General features: G+C 38.5%; 1 protein-coding gene across 2 annotated transcripts in view; it reads right to left on the reverse strand.

The window, feature by feature from the left end:
* Positions 1-1,430: 1,430 nt before the first annotated feature.
* Positions 1,431-17,143, reverse strand: part of LOC144451499 (homeobox protein OTX2-like) — a 32,345-nt gene continuing 16,632 nt past the window's right edge. The window contains exons 3-5 of one of the 2 annotated variants that reach the window (XM_078142376.1): positions 14,668-14,996; positions 10,453-10,604; positions 1,431-3,979 (exon numbers count right to left, since the gene is read on the reverse strand). In XM_078142376.1, the coding sequence (XP_077998502.1) occupies positions 3,368-3,979; positions 10,453-10,604; positions 14,668-14,782 (879 nt within the window). In that variant the 5' untranslated portion in view covers positions 14,783-14,996 and the 3' untranslated portion in view covers positions 1,431-3,367. Of the gene's footprint in view, positions 3,980-10,452; positions 10,605-14,652; positions 14,997-17,143 lie in introns of both variants that reach the window. The other variant, XM_078142368.1, reaches the window with a different exon arrangement.

The following is a 17,143-nucleotide window of genomic DNA, read 5'->3' on the forward strand; positions in this document are numbered from 1 at the left end:
TCATGTAAATTAGAATGACATCATTATTGAGACTGTTTACGTCATAATTGCTCCAGTATTTGACAAAAATCTTATCCAAAACACATTGTAATGATGGCGGCGGATATGTCTTCAATACACAATATTTGACTAGTAACTATTAGGGTTTCGTTGTACAAGGTATTTTCTAATGCATGATACTAGCGGGGGGGGGGTACAGCAGATTCCTAGGAGCTATTCAGAATAGAAAGATTGCAGATGACCGTCCCGGAAGGTTTTTCTACTATCGAATAATCATTCAAATTGGCATACACTTCAAACGTAGTTCGTAAGCTCGTCAATACGTTACGATATTTTCCAACGGGATATATCAAAATTCAAAAATAAATGTATTGGTTTCCTCTCTCTCTCTCTCTCTCTCTCTCTCTCTCTCTCTCTCTCTCTCTCTCTCTCTCTCTCTCTCTCTCTCTGTGATCGTCGAAAGTTTTGAATCGACCAGGTATACATTGAAATTGATTGAGGCACTGACATTGGCTATGGATGAGTATTGTAAGGGGAGAGGGTTAAAGGAACCGAGGGAGTACCTCTAGTTTAATACAAAACAACTGATATTTGGACAACATTGAAACATTTCTGCTTGAGACTTCAACTGTGAAAATCGATGTCTCGTGGATGAAATGTCCTGAAAATGGGTGGTCGGGAAGGTAACGTATGATAAACTCCCCAACGGACAGGCTTCGGAGTTCACGCAAGCTGTACGCATGATACTCTGGCAGACTGTTCGTGGATGAAAAGCGTGCTATAACAAATTATATATTCTCGGACAAACTGTGGATGGATGGGGAGAGGGTCAATGTATGTGGACAGAATTCAGGTTTGCGGGGATAGCAAGTCAGATGGATGGGACGAATAATCGACAAGACTTCTTAAAATACACACAATAATTAGAGGGAAAAAATGTCGCCATAGTGGAAAAAATTGCTGTCAAATAAATACATAAACCGAAATATCATCGACCAAATGTGAACCTCAATCAAATCATGAATACCTTACGTTTATTCGTTTCAAACATTCATATTTATAAATATTAACATCTCATATTAATATCAGTAGGGTCCGGTATTGATCACAGCCATGGACTTATTATAATATCATTCCCACTGGCACATACATGATAAAGCTAGTGCCAGAACATACGTACATGTAGGCCAATGGTAGTTTGTGGGAGAGGGGGGGGGGAGAGGACAGAAACACATACACAAACAAGTAAGCTCTTCACATAATACATACATACATGCACACACACACAGACTGACAGACAGAGACATAAATATATGCAGACATACATATTGTTTAAGAAAAGATAACTAAAGCTCATGCAAGCTTCCAGTGGAAACGAATACCGGAAAAAAAATTACACAAGAAACGAACTTCACAATAATTGCCATGTTTTATCTTTAAATATATTTTATTCCATAATTTCATTGTCCAAGGTTCAGGAAATCTCTTCAGCTTTTTAAGGTGTCTAAAATTAGCCTTGTTTTCTTTAAAAAGAGAGTGATTCGATGGGAACATATATCTGGCATAAGAAATGAAATCAAAATTCTTCTAAAAATTAAAATTTCAAAAAAGCAACTCTTCAACTACACGTTTATAATATAGTGATTTGTTTAACTTAGCACGGGCAGTAATGCTGGGCAAAACACTAAAATAGGCTGACATCACGATTAGGGAATATTAAATTGTACTGAGTTCTCCAGCCACTTTACAACAGAGCAAACTCCTAAAATAAAAGTGGAGAACATAAAAACCACAAAAAATTTATCTACATTTTAGATCAAGTACCGCAACGGTAAAATTCCTGGCCATAATCCAAAAAAAAGATACGGATACACACCGTGTACTGAAAATATCCAAGTTCATTAAAACATGACAATTGTGAATGAGAATTTTTCTGCTCGACACACACCTTACAAGGCCATGGTAATTTAAAACCAAGCAAGTACCGTAAGCTTGTATGTATACTGTATGTACTGAGGTGGTTTTTAAAAAAGCACTGGTTGCTGTGTTTAAAGTTTTTTCGCAGCGAAATCTAATTCGACAAGTGCTTGAAGCAGAAAGGACGTTCATTGCCATGCAGTTTCTACTCAACCGAAAATCCCGCGAATCAGAAGCAAATGGTGCTGGGAATGGCTATAGACTAGAGGGCTGGACTAACAAAATTGAACTCAACTGGTTCCTTTCAAGGGCATCTCAGACGTCAACCAACAAAATGGCATGTACAAATGAAACACATAATATTTATCTCATCGTTAACTTGGCTGGAATACAACAAATATCCATCTTAGTACAAATGTCAGTACCTGTTTCTTGAAAATTCACTTATACTGCAGGAATGAACAGTTCAGTGGAAATTTTACCCCAAGTGTGTGTCTGCATTTTATCACAAATATCACATGTTGGGTCTATACAAGGTGTAGAAAGTTGGCATTTCGTTTACAAATATTATATTAAGGACATTTTTTTCTTCCATTTTTTTGTCAATAAGGCATATCTGTTTTGTTGATGAAATCAGTCCCCAACAACACAACACTCCATCGACGGCTCGATAAGTATTTTGGCCAAAAGAATTTAGCACAGTATTAGTAAACTCTTGCATGTTTGTGGGTTATCAGACAATCTGTATGAACACCTGTATTTTTAGTACTATATCTACTACGTTTTTAGTTTTCAGACTTGCACTTTACACCGGTCAACACACAGCTATATAACACTACATGGCTAGCTAACTACGAGTTTTCGCAAAAGGAAAACAAAAAAAGGGTTTAAAGTTATTCATAGAATTTTTTCGCAAATATAATTCTATACATAAATATAGGAGTATATTGCAGCCACACGCTGTTTTGAAAGAATGATAGAAATGACAACATTAATACCAAGAATTCATTGAAATGTTTAAATATTCCGATTTCAAGAAAAAAAAGTTCATCATCATCATCATCATCAAAAAAAAATGTTTCGATTGTCACCAGTTCCGTGGTCATGGCTGTAGTTTGGTTTGTTTTAACTCCAATAATGTTTCGTTGCAAACTCTTGATGTGGTAACACAACACTTTACAAAATGCAAACCTGGGTCTCTCTACGATTTACACAAGGAGCAATATGCCGTGTGTAAAAATGTAGACATTTGAAAGGGCTGTGAACAGCTTTAACGGGAGAAACCCCCTTCCATTCGAGGAATCTTCTACTCCTTTCCATCAAAAGCCAAGAACATGATCATTCATGCATTTACACGGTTTGGAAATTGTCATTGTCATTGCATTGGAGCAAATATAACGAAACAATTTTCACCAAGAAGTCAGTTTAAAAGAGTTCTAGTTCGTTTTATTTACAAGACTTGAAACTTCCACGATGACGCGTGATCTTTGCTTTCTAAGCAACTGTCGGCGGTAAGTGAACTGTGCATTCCCATGGTTGAACCCATGGCGCCTGTCGGAGTACCTGGGTTGATATGGTGGGATGGGGGTAGCTGTGAAGGTGCCGAACTCATGTGTGATCCGGACATACTTGACGAACTCATTTGATTCAATGTTGTACCTGGCAACTGCATGGGAGGCAGATACGACGTACAGTCGATATTACTAAAGTAAGACGATGGCTGATAATTCTGTGTGTAACCTGAAGCTTGCGTGTTGGTCATTGGGTAGGTTGATCGTTGCATACAACTGTTACTGGTCGCCAAGGGATCGTTCACTGGTGGCGGTGGAATAGATGCTGGACTCCAAATACCGTTACCGTTAGACATGTTCGAAACAACCGGTGACTTGTATGGTGCACTCATAGAACTCATTGTCGACATACCCGAGCTGGTGGTGGGAGGTGTATCTCGGGGAGGTGGTGAGCCTTTCTTAGTTGGTCTATTTTTATTGGCGTTGGGACCTCCATTTTGTTTCTGTTGTTCCTGCTGTCTGCATTTCGCTCGCCTATTTTTGAACCACACCTGTAAATTTGACCAGAGGGGAGAAAGTTACTTTAGGAGGGGAGTATACTGTGTTTGAAGTTCAAACAATGTTAGACTGTTTTGGCACCTGTCAATCAAACACCTAATGTTACTTTAGCAAGAAAACACAACATTGGCAATGTTAGCTGAGTAAATATCATTTAGAGACCTACGTCGGAGTTTGTTTAAAATCGTTGACTTTGAATTTACAAATTAGTCTTATCACACCAGAAGTCAGGCAACAGTTCAAAGGTCGGTGACACGTCTACACTTGACTTCAATGCTTATCCAAAAATTGATAACATCGCGATAAGTAATCGCTAAATTATCATGTGCCAATAATACACACACAATTTTATCGCAAATTTGCGTAACCACGTTTTCACACATGATTCATACAAACTAAACGTTGATGGCAAGGAGAGATAGGCTGTGTTTGTGTGTGTATATGTGTGTGTGATTGGGTGTTGCCGTCACTCAAAATACATGCCAAGATCAAAGTACGTTTGGAGTGTTTATCAGTAAACAGAATACCATGAGGTTGTGACATAACTTCAAATGCATGTACACATAACTAATGCTGTGTCGCAACATCGCATTCATTTGCTGTTTCCGTCTCCTCTACACAAAACATTAAAATGCGCACCCGTTTTTTATCCGAAATCAATAAACACAGCAATGCCATAACCGGTTCGATAAAATTGTATGATGAAATTAAACAATTTTATTAATTAGTAGATCGTTTCGGCCACAGGTGTCCGGTGCCCGAGGCAACCCTGGGTAGTGTACAGTAGCAAAGGCTTATGAGTACTAAGACGTTCGGTTGACTTCTACAGCCGCCATTTATTACTATTAATCCCTGCATTACAACAAAATTACAAACGTATTGTCATCAATAAATGTACCACTCACACGATATATTACAAAACTGCGTGGCAATCTGAACTGTCTACACTGTACACTGCCATTGTGTATTTTTTTAAGTTATCCACCAGGACTAAATCATTCCTGTCTTTAGTTGAGTTCGTCTGCCCGATGTACATTTTACAAATGTATAGTACTATTACTAATAAAATGGATAGATTAGATACTACTGTAGCAACTAGTGAGGGTTTTTTTTGAATTTTATTATTTTAAGCAACCATCTACGTTCCTAAGGCGGTTAATACGGGTGATCGACCCACTTTTTACAAATTCAATCTCTTCTCCTTCACTTCTTCTCTCTCCCTCCCCTGGCTTCCCATCAGTGTAGGGTCTATTCTGACTATTCTAAGGTGGGTTTTTTATTTTATTTTTTTTAGCAACCATCTGCGTTCCTGAGGTATGGTTGATACGGGTGGTCGACCCATTTGTGAAAGGTTGAATCAGTTCTTTCTCTCCTTCTTTCTCTTCTGGCTATCCATCAGTTCTAGGGCCTATTCTAACTTTAAAGTGACCACAACTTTTGTGTTACCCTCGCGGGTAGAATACAGTTCGTGGACCTCCCCTTTGAGTACCTTTGGTCTTTGCCAAAGAGCTTGAGTTTTGTGTCGACTATGAGATGGTTAAACAAGCGGGTGTGAAAGGGCGGTGGTTGCAGTGAAAACATAGCATTCATTACTCAGTTCTTAATTGATTTGCCCAAATCTGCCGGACAGTTTATTCCATCTTCACCTTTTCTTTACTCGTCGTTAATGACGTGTTTCTAGACAACAAACAGCGCATTTAATCAACGACGTGATAATAGTAAAGAATACAGGTTTAATTGCCTTACTAATTAGCACCTTGGTTGAAGCGTTGACAAGTTAATCAGCTGACAATCCAACCTATCACCTATCAAAGATTTACAAACTTTTTTTTAGAATGTAAGTCCGTTATTATTCCATCGAGGCAGAAAATGTCATGATACTGGGGCATAGATGTTAGAAGTTCAATTATAGAGAGAGAGAGAAAAAAAAAACTATGCCTCGTTCGCTGAGTGTTTCGTTGTAAAAACAATACACACCTGACTAAATGGCTAGGATGCTTTGTATGGTCACTGACACCGAACAATATCATGAAAGCTATGTCAACTCTGGTGTATTTATAACACGCCTCTTCTAGTTCTCCATCCATTGTTTCTACTGCGCCTTGTCGTATAAAAGCACTGGAATTTCACTTGTTCTATTTGTTCGTAAATAAAATGAGTTGCACTTGTCGTTTTAAGAACTTGGTAAATGGAGGAAGTGGGCAAATGAATTGTCGCCGATGCACTTAGTGCATGGTCTACTAATTGACGTTCAAAAAGTGAAGACAGTGAGAGAGAAAGACAGCAATCGCCATTGTGAAGTGTCATTCTAGTTGAACACTTTAAGATGGCCCTATTAACACGTGTACATCTACCTGTATCCTTTTATCCTTAAATAATGTTAGTAGTCAAAATGGACAAGGACTACTTGTCAAGCTAAATTTTCTCCTACTTTCACATCACTTGTTTCGGTACCCATTGAAGGTTAATTTCTATTGTGCCTAAGAGTTTAACCACAAAGGAACTGCAATTGTCGGCAATCATCCGGACACCTGTTTAAATGTGGCTGACGAACAATTCACGACAAGGAGGCCAAGCGGACAGAAAAAAAAAATGTATCGTTACGCAACTGGCAATGAAAGGAAGGGAAAATTACAAGGTAACATGGCCAGTCGGGGACGGTGGCTGGTTTAAAAGAATTTCAGTTGAGAGAGTCGGCCGTCAATCAGGCATGTTACAAGAGACTGATCTATAGGGATAACACGACGTGACGGCTAGAAATATTGTCTAATTACTATAAGGTGAACATACTTCGATGGGAAACATATCATGGCCGATGGATAGTATCTTGTTGTATTTGAATGTGTGATTGTAGTATTGTAGAACAGATCCTAGCCGTAGGCATTTGGAGACCGACCAACAATAGCCTTTTGAGGGCTTTCATCAGTAACGTTGCCGCCACTTTTTGTCATCAATGTTGAAGTACCCGGCCAACTTTTTTTTTATTCTTTGAGTGTAGAGTGGACAATGCGAAGATACAAGATAAATCCCTCGTAAGAATGGTTAAAGTTGTCATTGTACAGTTAACTACACTCCAAATAAGCAAAACCCTGACTGATTCCATAATGAACCGTTTAGCTAGTTAGTAAATCAGAGATTGATAGATTAGGGGAGTCCCTCCTTTTCATTCACATTCCTGCTGTATATCATTAGACGAGCCAATGTTGAAGAGGTGCCAAAATCCGACATACTCTATAAATACCATCAAAATGAATTGGGAAAAAAAAGTATATATAATTTGAATTGTAGCAGGTTTTAATTGGATATCATCCCTGCATGCAAGGCTTGGCTAGATTATGAGGATTTCCGCCACAGTCGAATGTCCATCACGATTTTCAGATTCAGTTTCTTGTCAGCGCTCGTTTTGTCAAACTACGAACGACTAGTAAAATTATGGTGGCAAGCCAAAAGCAGCCTGAATACACACTGACTGTCCTTTGTTATTGCTTTTTTCAGTGTTCATCGACCAATGTTAAATAGGTTTAGAAAACGTGGTGGTACCGTCTTAATTCAACTCTGTATAGAAGTTTGCAAACATCCAGCGTACCCCGGTGAGATGCAATCCTCGCCCACAGGTGTACCAAACTAAATGGCGCAGATGCACTAAGGACCCAAAACTAAGTCAACATAAATTACCTTTGTTTGAATTCCGTGTAGTCAAGTATCAAATCGGAGCTAAATGCTCTAAACAGAATTAATACTGATCATAGTAAAAATTGAAGAAGAGTAAAATGATGAAACAGTCCATTTTATCGATTCGTGATTGGTACTTGTAATCGATTTCATTCAATTAGAACCCGACACAGAAAAAAAGTGACTAACGCAAAGTATTCATTTCTATTGGGGGAAAAATAAGTCTTTTATTTGTCGGGCTTCTTTGGCGTGGGAATAATGGAAATTTCTTTATGAAATGTCCCCATTCTAACGTTAAAGCCGTGGGTACGGTAAGATGATAGCTTACAAAACTGGACAGCCCCTCCAGCCTCGAGTTTAGGCACTGTTCGCAGACTTGCCACAACATGTTTCGTATCCCCAAACGGTCGATAGTCAGTCTGCTAAGACCTTTTAGATGCGACTCCATTAAAAGTTGCAGTCATCTCGTACGGCAGTTAAGTTACAGTCAAACATTTATTTTGTACGTACGTGATACGTCGACCTATCAACAGTTACCGAGAGCATTTTCTTGGACGAATACCAATATTCATTACATATGGCTTGTCGGGGAATATGAATCATTGAAATAATAGCAAGATAAAACTAACAAAGGAAAACGCTATTTCATGATATTTGGGCATGCCCCCCCCCCCCCCCACACACACAGACATACTTCTGGCCTTGAACGTGATTAATTAAGTATACATTCTAGAATTAACATTATTTCATTATCATTTTTTTTACTTCACGGCGAATATTTGTTTAGTTAATTTTTTACATATGGACTTTGGCAACAACAAATTTATTGAAATCGTTATTTTAACCCTGAGCTTACCGAATTTGGCATAATGTTATTCTTACAGGAGTGTAAATGGTGACTCACGACATCACGTTTGAAACGAGACGAGATGTTTACTGATGGTAAAGGGTCCGCATGTACGCACTGAATGAAGCCATTACTTTTTTACTCACGCTTGGTATTTTCCATGAACCATTTTGACGTTCAACGCAAATAAAATTTAATTATTTCACAGGGTTTTTTTAGAAGTGGTATGTTAAGCTTTCGTTTCGAATGTTTTCAGTGAAACCGTGGCATTAACATTGCAATTGTTAACATATTCTGGTTTAATACCCCACACCTCCTCCCCCATAAAACTTTTATATTAACTATGACATCATAAAAATGTAGCTTTCTGGCTTTTCTTTAAAAATATGTAATCGGGGATTTGACTATTTGGAAACGTAGGCTGAAATGATCCGCAAATCTATTATTTAAAAAAATACAGTTTTTGACGCGGTGACATCCAAATCGCGCATATCAAATGATTGTTCTTGTATACTCGCAGTTTAGTGAGATCTACCCGGCATACTGAATTTGTCATTGAGCTTACCACTTGATATAACAAGACGAATAAAACGTGCCCTACATTCCACCTTGCTTAAGCACTACTCGAAAAAAAAATCAGTTTACAAAGCATCCGAAAAAAAGGACCAATAAAAAAAAATCAAATCATCGCATTGGATTAGATTTGTGCTTTAGTAACCATAATTAAATTGATTTATATGTGAATGGAAAATATCTATAGCAACAGGGTGACTATTTCATCCGATTCAACATGTACATAAACAAACGAGATTAAAATGTGTCCCTTTCGTATCGAAGTTAGAGCTTTGCCCCTCTTGTATAATAATCTCTGAACTTTAAGTACGTTTATTCTCACCCAGCAAACAGATAGAAAACAGTTTAGAGTTTTTTATCAGTAATTCAGTAGAACTACAAACTGTTTGTGTTGTGAAACCACATCAAAGTGGAATGTGTCCTAGTAAATTATTTCGATTTCTTGCGTGCTTCATTATAATTGCTACTTATACGGCCGAAACGGTAAGACAGTAACAGCTGGCTGTGAATCAAAATCCGTTCAAAAAAAATACGAAAGTTGCTATTTTGCAGACACCAACGGTGAGAAATATCAGTGGAACCGTATGGGATTTCAGAATTCAAACGGACATTATAGAAATTGTGTTAATTATTTCCAACAGTTCGAAAATATTGCCATTCAGTGATTTATAAATACATTTGTATAAATGTGACATCCATATGCAGGGTATGCATGCAGTGGCAAACATGTACTGCTTCAACTCTCACACGAACACTTCGGATTATACGTTCAATGAAAACGTTGCACGGCCTGTACGGATTAAATCCAAGATGACACGAATGTCAGCAATCCGGTGCATGAAATCCCTAAATCTGTTTAATTGAAAAGTTGGCAACGAAAAGGGTACAATCATCAGGAAAAATATCCATATTTGATTTTATTCAATTTGATTTGCGAGTTTTTTCGTGGGGAAATGAAAAATATGCTATGTCGTATATTTTTTATGAGGTGGAAGTTTGAATTTTTACATTGTATGAATTATTCTGGCTGTGCTATTTGCCGTGTTTATATTGTTCTAGGTACACTCATCACCCAGCTGACACCAGCGTTCAATCCGCCAGTGACACGCAACTCCCAATAAAAAAATTACCAATTGTGAATATCAACCGAAACAAAATTATAGTCGGAAAATTCAACAAACATTCAAACATTTCGCGTCAACTTTCCCAATAGCATTGACCTTTACCGCTTCTAGTAGTCTCGGCTAAAGACATAACAGTAGCAACAAGGCTCAATGTAAGCCCAACGTGCGACAAGGATTACTGAAAAAAAAAGAAATAAAATAAATACAGAGGTGACGAGTAATGCCGAACCTTTAATCTTATAGAACCTACCTGAACTCTAGACTCGGGTAAATTAATTTTGAGGGCGACCTCCTCTCTCATGAATATATCTGGATAGCGAGTTTTACTAAATAGTGATTCCAATACATCCAATTGTGCTCTCGTAAACGTTGTTCTCTCACGGCGCTGTTTCCGTGGGTTACCTGCAACGAAACGAGATCAATTTTAGGCTATTTTCCAACACATCAACATTATTTCGTACACTTAACTTGATGGATTTGCAAAAAGTCGGGGTATCGGTCTGTAACTTTGATTAGCCTTTCTCACATCAATGGCCTGAAAGCATGGCTTGAACCAGAGGCGTTGAGATAACTTGCACCAGACTTGCTCAAATCGAAATTAATAATTCAATTTAATTCAGTCGAAATGGCAGCAACTATTGTATGTACAATAGTGTGATATTGCAGGGGAGTTCAAATTATGTTATATTTAAACCCCATCATCAGCCAACCTAGGAAATCAGTTAGCTTCTCAAATATCACTTCCACCCATAATGCTTTGTTAAGTAGATTGGCTTTTTTTTGATTGGCCGGGCTACAAAAATTAAAGGACCAGCCACGATGTGTATGTAATAATGCCAAAAGATGATTCGGGGGATGGCGACATTGTGAGACCAAACAACGAACATATTCCTTTACCTGTTGATGGAACCCTGAAATAATTCACTAAGCGGTCATTTTGCACAAACAAGGAAATGAAATAATAAAGGTGAAATGTAGCGGTTCTACCCTTGGGAGACGACGGATTGCAAGTTTGAAAACACATTTTCATTATTTCCCATGGGAGCTTGTTTCAGTGTCCCCGCAAAAAAAATCCTCCACGGAACATAGCTTGCAAATCGCTCCGATCAAACGAGTTTGGACACATTTGGTGATTTACTAGAAACAGTGGAATGAGAGGAAAGGGTTTCCCTAATAAAACAATTGGGATAATTATCTAGTTATCAATTTGATAAATTACGTTTGGATCAGTACAAACGATTTACGATGTTTGCGTTCTGAAAGACGAAAATCACTGAACATTCATATATAACTGATTCTGTGCATTTCAGTACCTGAGCGTGGCAAGTAAAAATTCTATAGAATAACTCGATTTAGTGTTTTGGTTTTTTGAGTTAATAAAGCTGTATTAAAACCCAGTCATGGTTGGTGTAAGTCTCTGTTACATCTGTTTTCGACATGGCCCCGAGCACCACATATGACTCGTAAAGTGCAAACACAGTGTGGTCTCCTTAAATGGGAAAATTATTGCTTCTTAACATCCAGACGAGAAGATTAGGTTTTGGGCAAAAAATGGGGCGGTAATTTATACCAATTAGAAGTGTAATGGTCAAAGTATTTAGACTTCCTTGATCCCCACTACTATACACATTCTTGGCTTCCCACAATTTCTGTCTTTCTTTACATGGTACAGTTACAGAATAATTTCATGGTAGCTTTAAAACAAAACAAAAGGGCGTCATGGTGACGGAATTTCCATCAGAAAATGATGCCGGAATTTTGGGACGACGAGCATGTTCAATGAAACGACATCGATGTACTTTATAATGTCAACTATAAAATGATACGGTGATGAATATACCAACAGAGGGAAACCTTGTAAATTAAGGTGTAAAAGTCCGCAATAACGTGAATATCGTTTAGAAATGGACGAGAATTGAGCATGTTTAAATGCCTAGGGTAAGCACGTTACTAAGCGTCATCTAAGAGTGTTAAATACAGCAGTTTAGAGTAACACAAGTATCTTATCTCAATAGCTTTGGAACACTCCAGAGTACAGTTATTATTATTTATAGCAATGTGTTATTATTGAAATAAATAGTATCAGTGTAGCGTATAATACTTTACAAACTCAAATACTAGTGTCTAGTAGTACACATAAATCGTATAATCTTGTGCGGTGAGAAATTATTTGGTGTCCATGCTTCTTATATTGACTTGATCCTACCAAATAGGCTTAAGTCGTTCAGATACAGATTTTCATCGGGTCTGCCTTACTCAGATTCGACCGACCCGCTTGCCTGCCAGGCACGAACGAACACTTCAGTGTGTGTACATTTCGATTTACCAAACATGTTCAAATTCACCACCCCAAAAATTACCGAATCTCTGTTTTATTTAAACAGATAGTAAACATGGACAAGAGATTCGATGTTTTGTCATGTGATGCTGCTGCTGCTGCTACCCGGGTCGCGTTTCGCCGCCTAATAATTACTACAAATAATAAACGTTATTTACACTTGCATAATATTTTGAACGAATATTGCTTTAAAGTGTTAAAGGTCTGACACCACTTTTTATCAGATGATCGTTTAAATGTTGATTTCTCACTTGGCAGCAAAAACAGGAAACTGAAAAGCCGGCTAGGAAATCAACAATACTTCTATTTTGATAGCATCTGTATAATTTATAAGGTGAGAAAGTGTCGCTTTCATAATCGATTAGGGGTAGTTATTGTTTTGTTATTTTTAGCTGTTGGTAGGCGCGATTACAGGAAATCACACAAATGTGTGGACGCTACTTATGCGTAATTAACCAAACCATAAACATTCAACTGTTCCTTATGCTTTTTTTTTAACTAAACACCTTTTTTCTGAATAATTTGTCGAGGTTTTTTGATGAAGTATTAAAAGAGTGCCAATATTTTTCGATTGTTAATCACAGAATGAAACGACTCGCGCACACAATGTCACGAAATTTGTTCCGCTTTATCGGAATCTGTCGACTTTCCCGAGTGTTTGTTGTAAAACATTACCGGCGTGTTGTTTGATGTCTTAAAAAATGTCATGCACTCTGTAACAGTGAGACAAACAAGGACAACATGACTCCATACAAATTACAAATATAAAGCTTTTTTTTGGTCGTATGATTTGTGCTCCAAGCAATCAAAACTACTATCAACTCTCCCGTCATTTTTTGTACTTTTCGGTACCAGGGGCATCAAGCAAGGCTTCTTTTTTACTACATACGAGGTCATATCTCCACGCCAGTGGCAACAATTTTCATTTATCGACTATTTCAATGCGTTTTTTGATAACATTGAAAGGGGTAGCTAGGCACACAGCGTTGGTCTATTTTGCGACGATCTAATGTGCATTTTGTGTTGACTTGTAAGGCTGTGTCCTACCCTTGACACGCCATGGGAAAAATACTCTTAGAGTCGTTTACCTGGAGCAGAATGTCATTCACTGGCCAGATCTGACATTTTTTTGATGATTCTAGACATGGGCCCCTGAAGACTTGGACATTTTGGTTTTTATTCCCCAAATCGCTCATTGATAAAATAAACTAAAAGGTTGAAATTTGACCACGTATGTCAGCTTTCGGAAAGCCCACACTGGGCATCTGGGATGCTGAATGAGTGTTTGGGGGATAAAAATCAAGCTGTTTATAGTAATAACAAGCGGAAGGTGACGCGTCAAGTAAGCACGAGATCTTTATCAAAATGTCGAATAACAGAGAATGCTTTATACGACTATCAGCAAATATATAGATTAATAGACTGTTTGATCAACGTTTTTTTTTTACCAAAGTTCTATTCTACCTATTCATGTATGCGCTCCCTAACCTTATTATGGAATGGATACGTAATATGTTTGTATCGTCTGGTCTAAAGTCGTGGATTATTCGATCGTACGCAGACCGTTCAATACTGCTCTAAAATAGACTGGACTGATATGGTAGCATGCACCGTAGTGATGAATTCTCCCCTTTCCTGACTCAGAGAGCATCTCAGAAATGTGCCCGTAAGTTACAATAACATTAAATTGTCGAAACTGCACAAGATCAGACATTCCTTGAGCGAAATTCGTTGAATGTCTAGGAGAGTGATTGAGAAATATACAAGAATATTTCTAGTATGGCATTATATCCAAACAAAAATCAATAACGCTAATTGCGAAAAACACTCACATTGTAAGAACGAGACCAACAGGTCACAGTAAACGAAAATGTCGGCGTATTTTGACACCAACACCGTGTATCAGCAATGTCTGAATTTGCCCCGAATCATCGCGAATCGTTAGTTACTGATTTTGATCCAGGAATTTTGTAGACATTTTGGGGGGATTTCTACAGCGATATCAAAAAGCAGATGGTAGACAAACAAGTAAATGTGGCTGACGAAAGGGGAAACAAATAAAAGACGAAAGAACTAATAAGAATAGAAAAGTAAGAAAATTGGGTTGCCTACTGTGAAGGATGGTACCTGGGTACATGGCTGGATGCTGACCAAGTTCAACGGCATTGGGTGAAGCCAAACTGATACCGTTAACACTGTAAGGTCCAGTTGGCTTCATGTGCGGTAGGGGATAGGCCATCATCGGGAATGCTGTTCTGGGCGATGTCCACTCCAACAAGAGTTGACGATCGATAGTGTCGAAAGCGGATGATCGATCGAACCTAAGTTTGCTCCTCGTCACAAGTCACGCTCACCAACAAAGCACAAGAGTTTGTCCAGCAAACTTTGAAGAGCCAAGTGTACAGTGATCTTCAGATAATAACAGCGTTACGTAAAACGAGATTTCACGTGTACTCCTGTAGGAAGATAAAAAGAGAACTCTTTTATATATAGATCCTTAGTGATTGCATCTCATTCAACGGAGCAGTAATCGGCATGACCAAAAGGCCAAGGGTTGTGCTGATTCTTCAAAGAACTGTAAATGAAAAACTACTTACGGTACTTGAGCAGAGTAAAAACAAATCTATGACTGTGTGGTTATCGCACGTGAAGGCAGAATCCACAGTGATACGAACTCGTTGTGTAACAGTGCATAAATGTGAGCAGACTACTACATAGAGCCACCTGCAGCAAAACTGTTTTCACTATATTGGTGGCAGTCTGACGGGATGATACTGTGTGCCTTACGTGTTACATCTACAATAAACAGGAACTGTCACTTTGCGTCACATGTCAAAGTTCGCAGCCAATCAGTGGTCAGCATACGGACAATGCACGGTATTGTAAAGAGCCCCACTCAATTTTCACACAGTGATAATTTGCGTACACTATGGCACTAGACTGGGGCTTTTTACCCAAATATATTCATCACTTGATTAGTGAAACCACTATACTCTTTTAGCACGTCATGTTTTTGAGAATGACTCTGTCGCGGCGCTAACTCTCCGACAAAAAATATACAGCCGCGACACAATCGGTAGGAGAGCAAAACGACGGGAGAAGTCCCAAGTAGTGGTAACGTACGTCTAAAGAATGCGAAAAGAAGTACTGCAACTCGTGAAGATGAGTTGCAAACTATCAAACAATGGAGAACGGTCATTAAAACATGTAAAGGTTGCGTAGGTCACTTACAGGATAACAAGTGAGTGTACTCCCACACGCCGTTACTCATGGACAAGTCACTGGGCTCTGCACTCGTAATTTTAGCTAGGAAGCCTCCGTTATACGTTATACGTTACAGACACGAGATGGCCTTGCTATTGTAAGGGCATCAATCTGTATTTACGCCTACTTTGAATCAACGTCTACACACCAAGTGTGTAAATTTTTGTGTGTTTTGGTGACCACGCGTTCAGCTCTCTTTGCGCCTGTCTGTCAATCTATAGGCGTAACTATTGGGGCGGACCAGAGAGGCGGAACTCGGGCAAATTAATGAGCAAAACTAACAGTAATGGCAGTATCTGTTTGAATTTCTAGTCTACTAACGTGTCTCCAAACCCTCAAAACATGAACACAAAATAGCAATAGAGCACCACTGTGTATTAAATGAGAATAGATTTGCACTGAGAGGGTGTCAAATTACTTATATTGTCATTGAGACTTAAATTTTGGACAGGTAGCAAAAAAGGACTGGCTGTGAGAGCTTTCCGACACAGCTTGACAAGTTTAGATTTTCTTGTAAACACACATTAGCACTTGTTTGGGTGTCAATTAGCCATTCTCCTCAAATCCTGTTTGTGTACATTAAAAAAATCTGTCACCAAAAGGTGTGATTTATTTAGATTTCAGTTGTGGTCATCTTCCCTTTTCCGTTCTGTTCAGATCACAGACGTTGTATTTCCTCTTGGTCTGTAGTTACTAAGGTGTAGATAATGAATTTACACATTCAAAGTGCTAACTATGTCGGGAAACTAGTTTATTTTGTGTGTATGTATGTGTGTGTGTGTGTGTGTGTGTGTACCTGAACAGGATGCTGGACACATTGCATTTGAACTTGAAAATTACCATGACAAGCCGCGGGGAGAGTGGATAGAGTTTTATACATAATGTCACCAAGTTATATACTGTACTTCATAATGAAACAGACAATATCAAGCTACTCGAATGCTGTCTGTGCCGCATGTTAGGCATTGCATCGTCCCGCCGAATACTTAGCAATTAGAATAATTTCCGTCTCATCAGGTGATTTCCCCTGGTAATAGCAACACAATCGATGCCCCGTTTACAATCACTTGTTTCTCTCAGTTGCTCAATCGTCAATCAAAACGCCTCACTGACTAATAATAACTTTCATCGGACGTAATAATGTCTTTATAGCCTTCAAATTAATTACAAAACCATATCAATAATGACAGTGCGTTTTTTTCCGAACGCGGTGATTGAGTCACAGGGGAGCTGTCCAGGTTGGGGATACATTCATTTCAAGCCGTGGATGTTCATTTCGTAAATAGAAATAACGCTGCCTTGTGTGTCTTTGGTTTCAATTATTACATTACAGATTTGA

Source organism: Glandiceps talaboti, chromosome 2, assembly GCF_964340395.1.
Source record: "Glandiceps talaboti chromosome 2, keGlaTala1.1, whole genome shotgun sequence".
NCBI lineage: Eukaryota > Metazoa > Hemichordata > Enteropneusta > Spengelidae > Glandiceps > Glandiceps talaboti.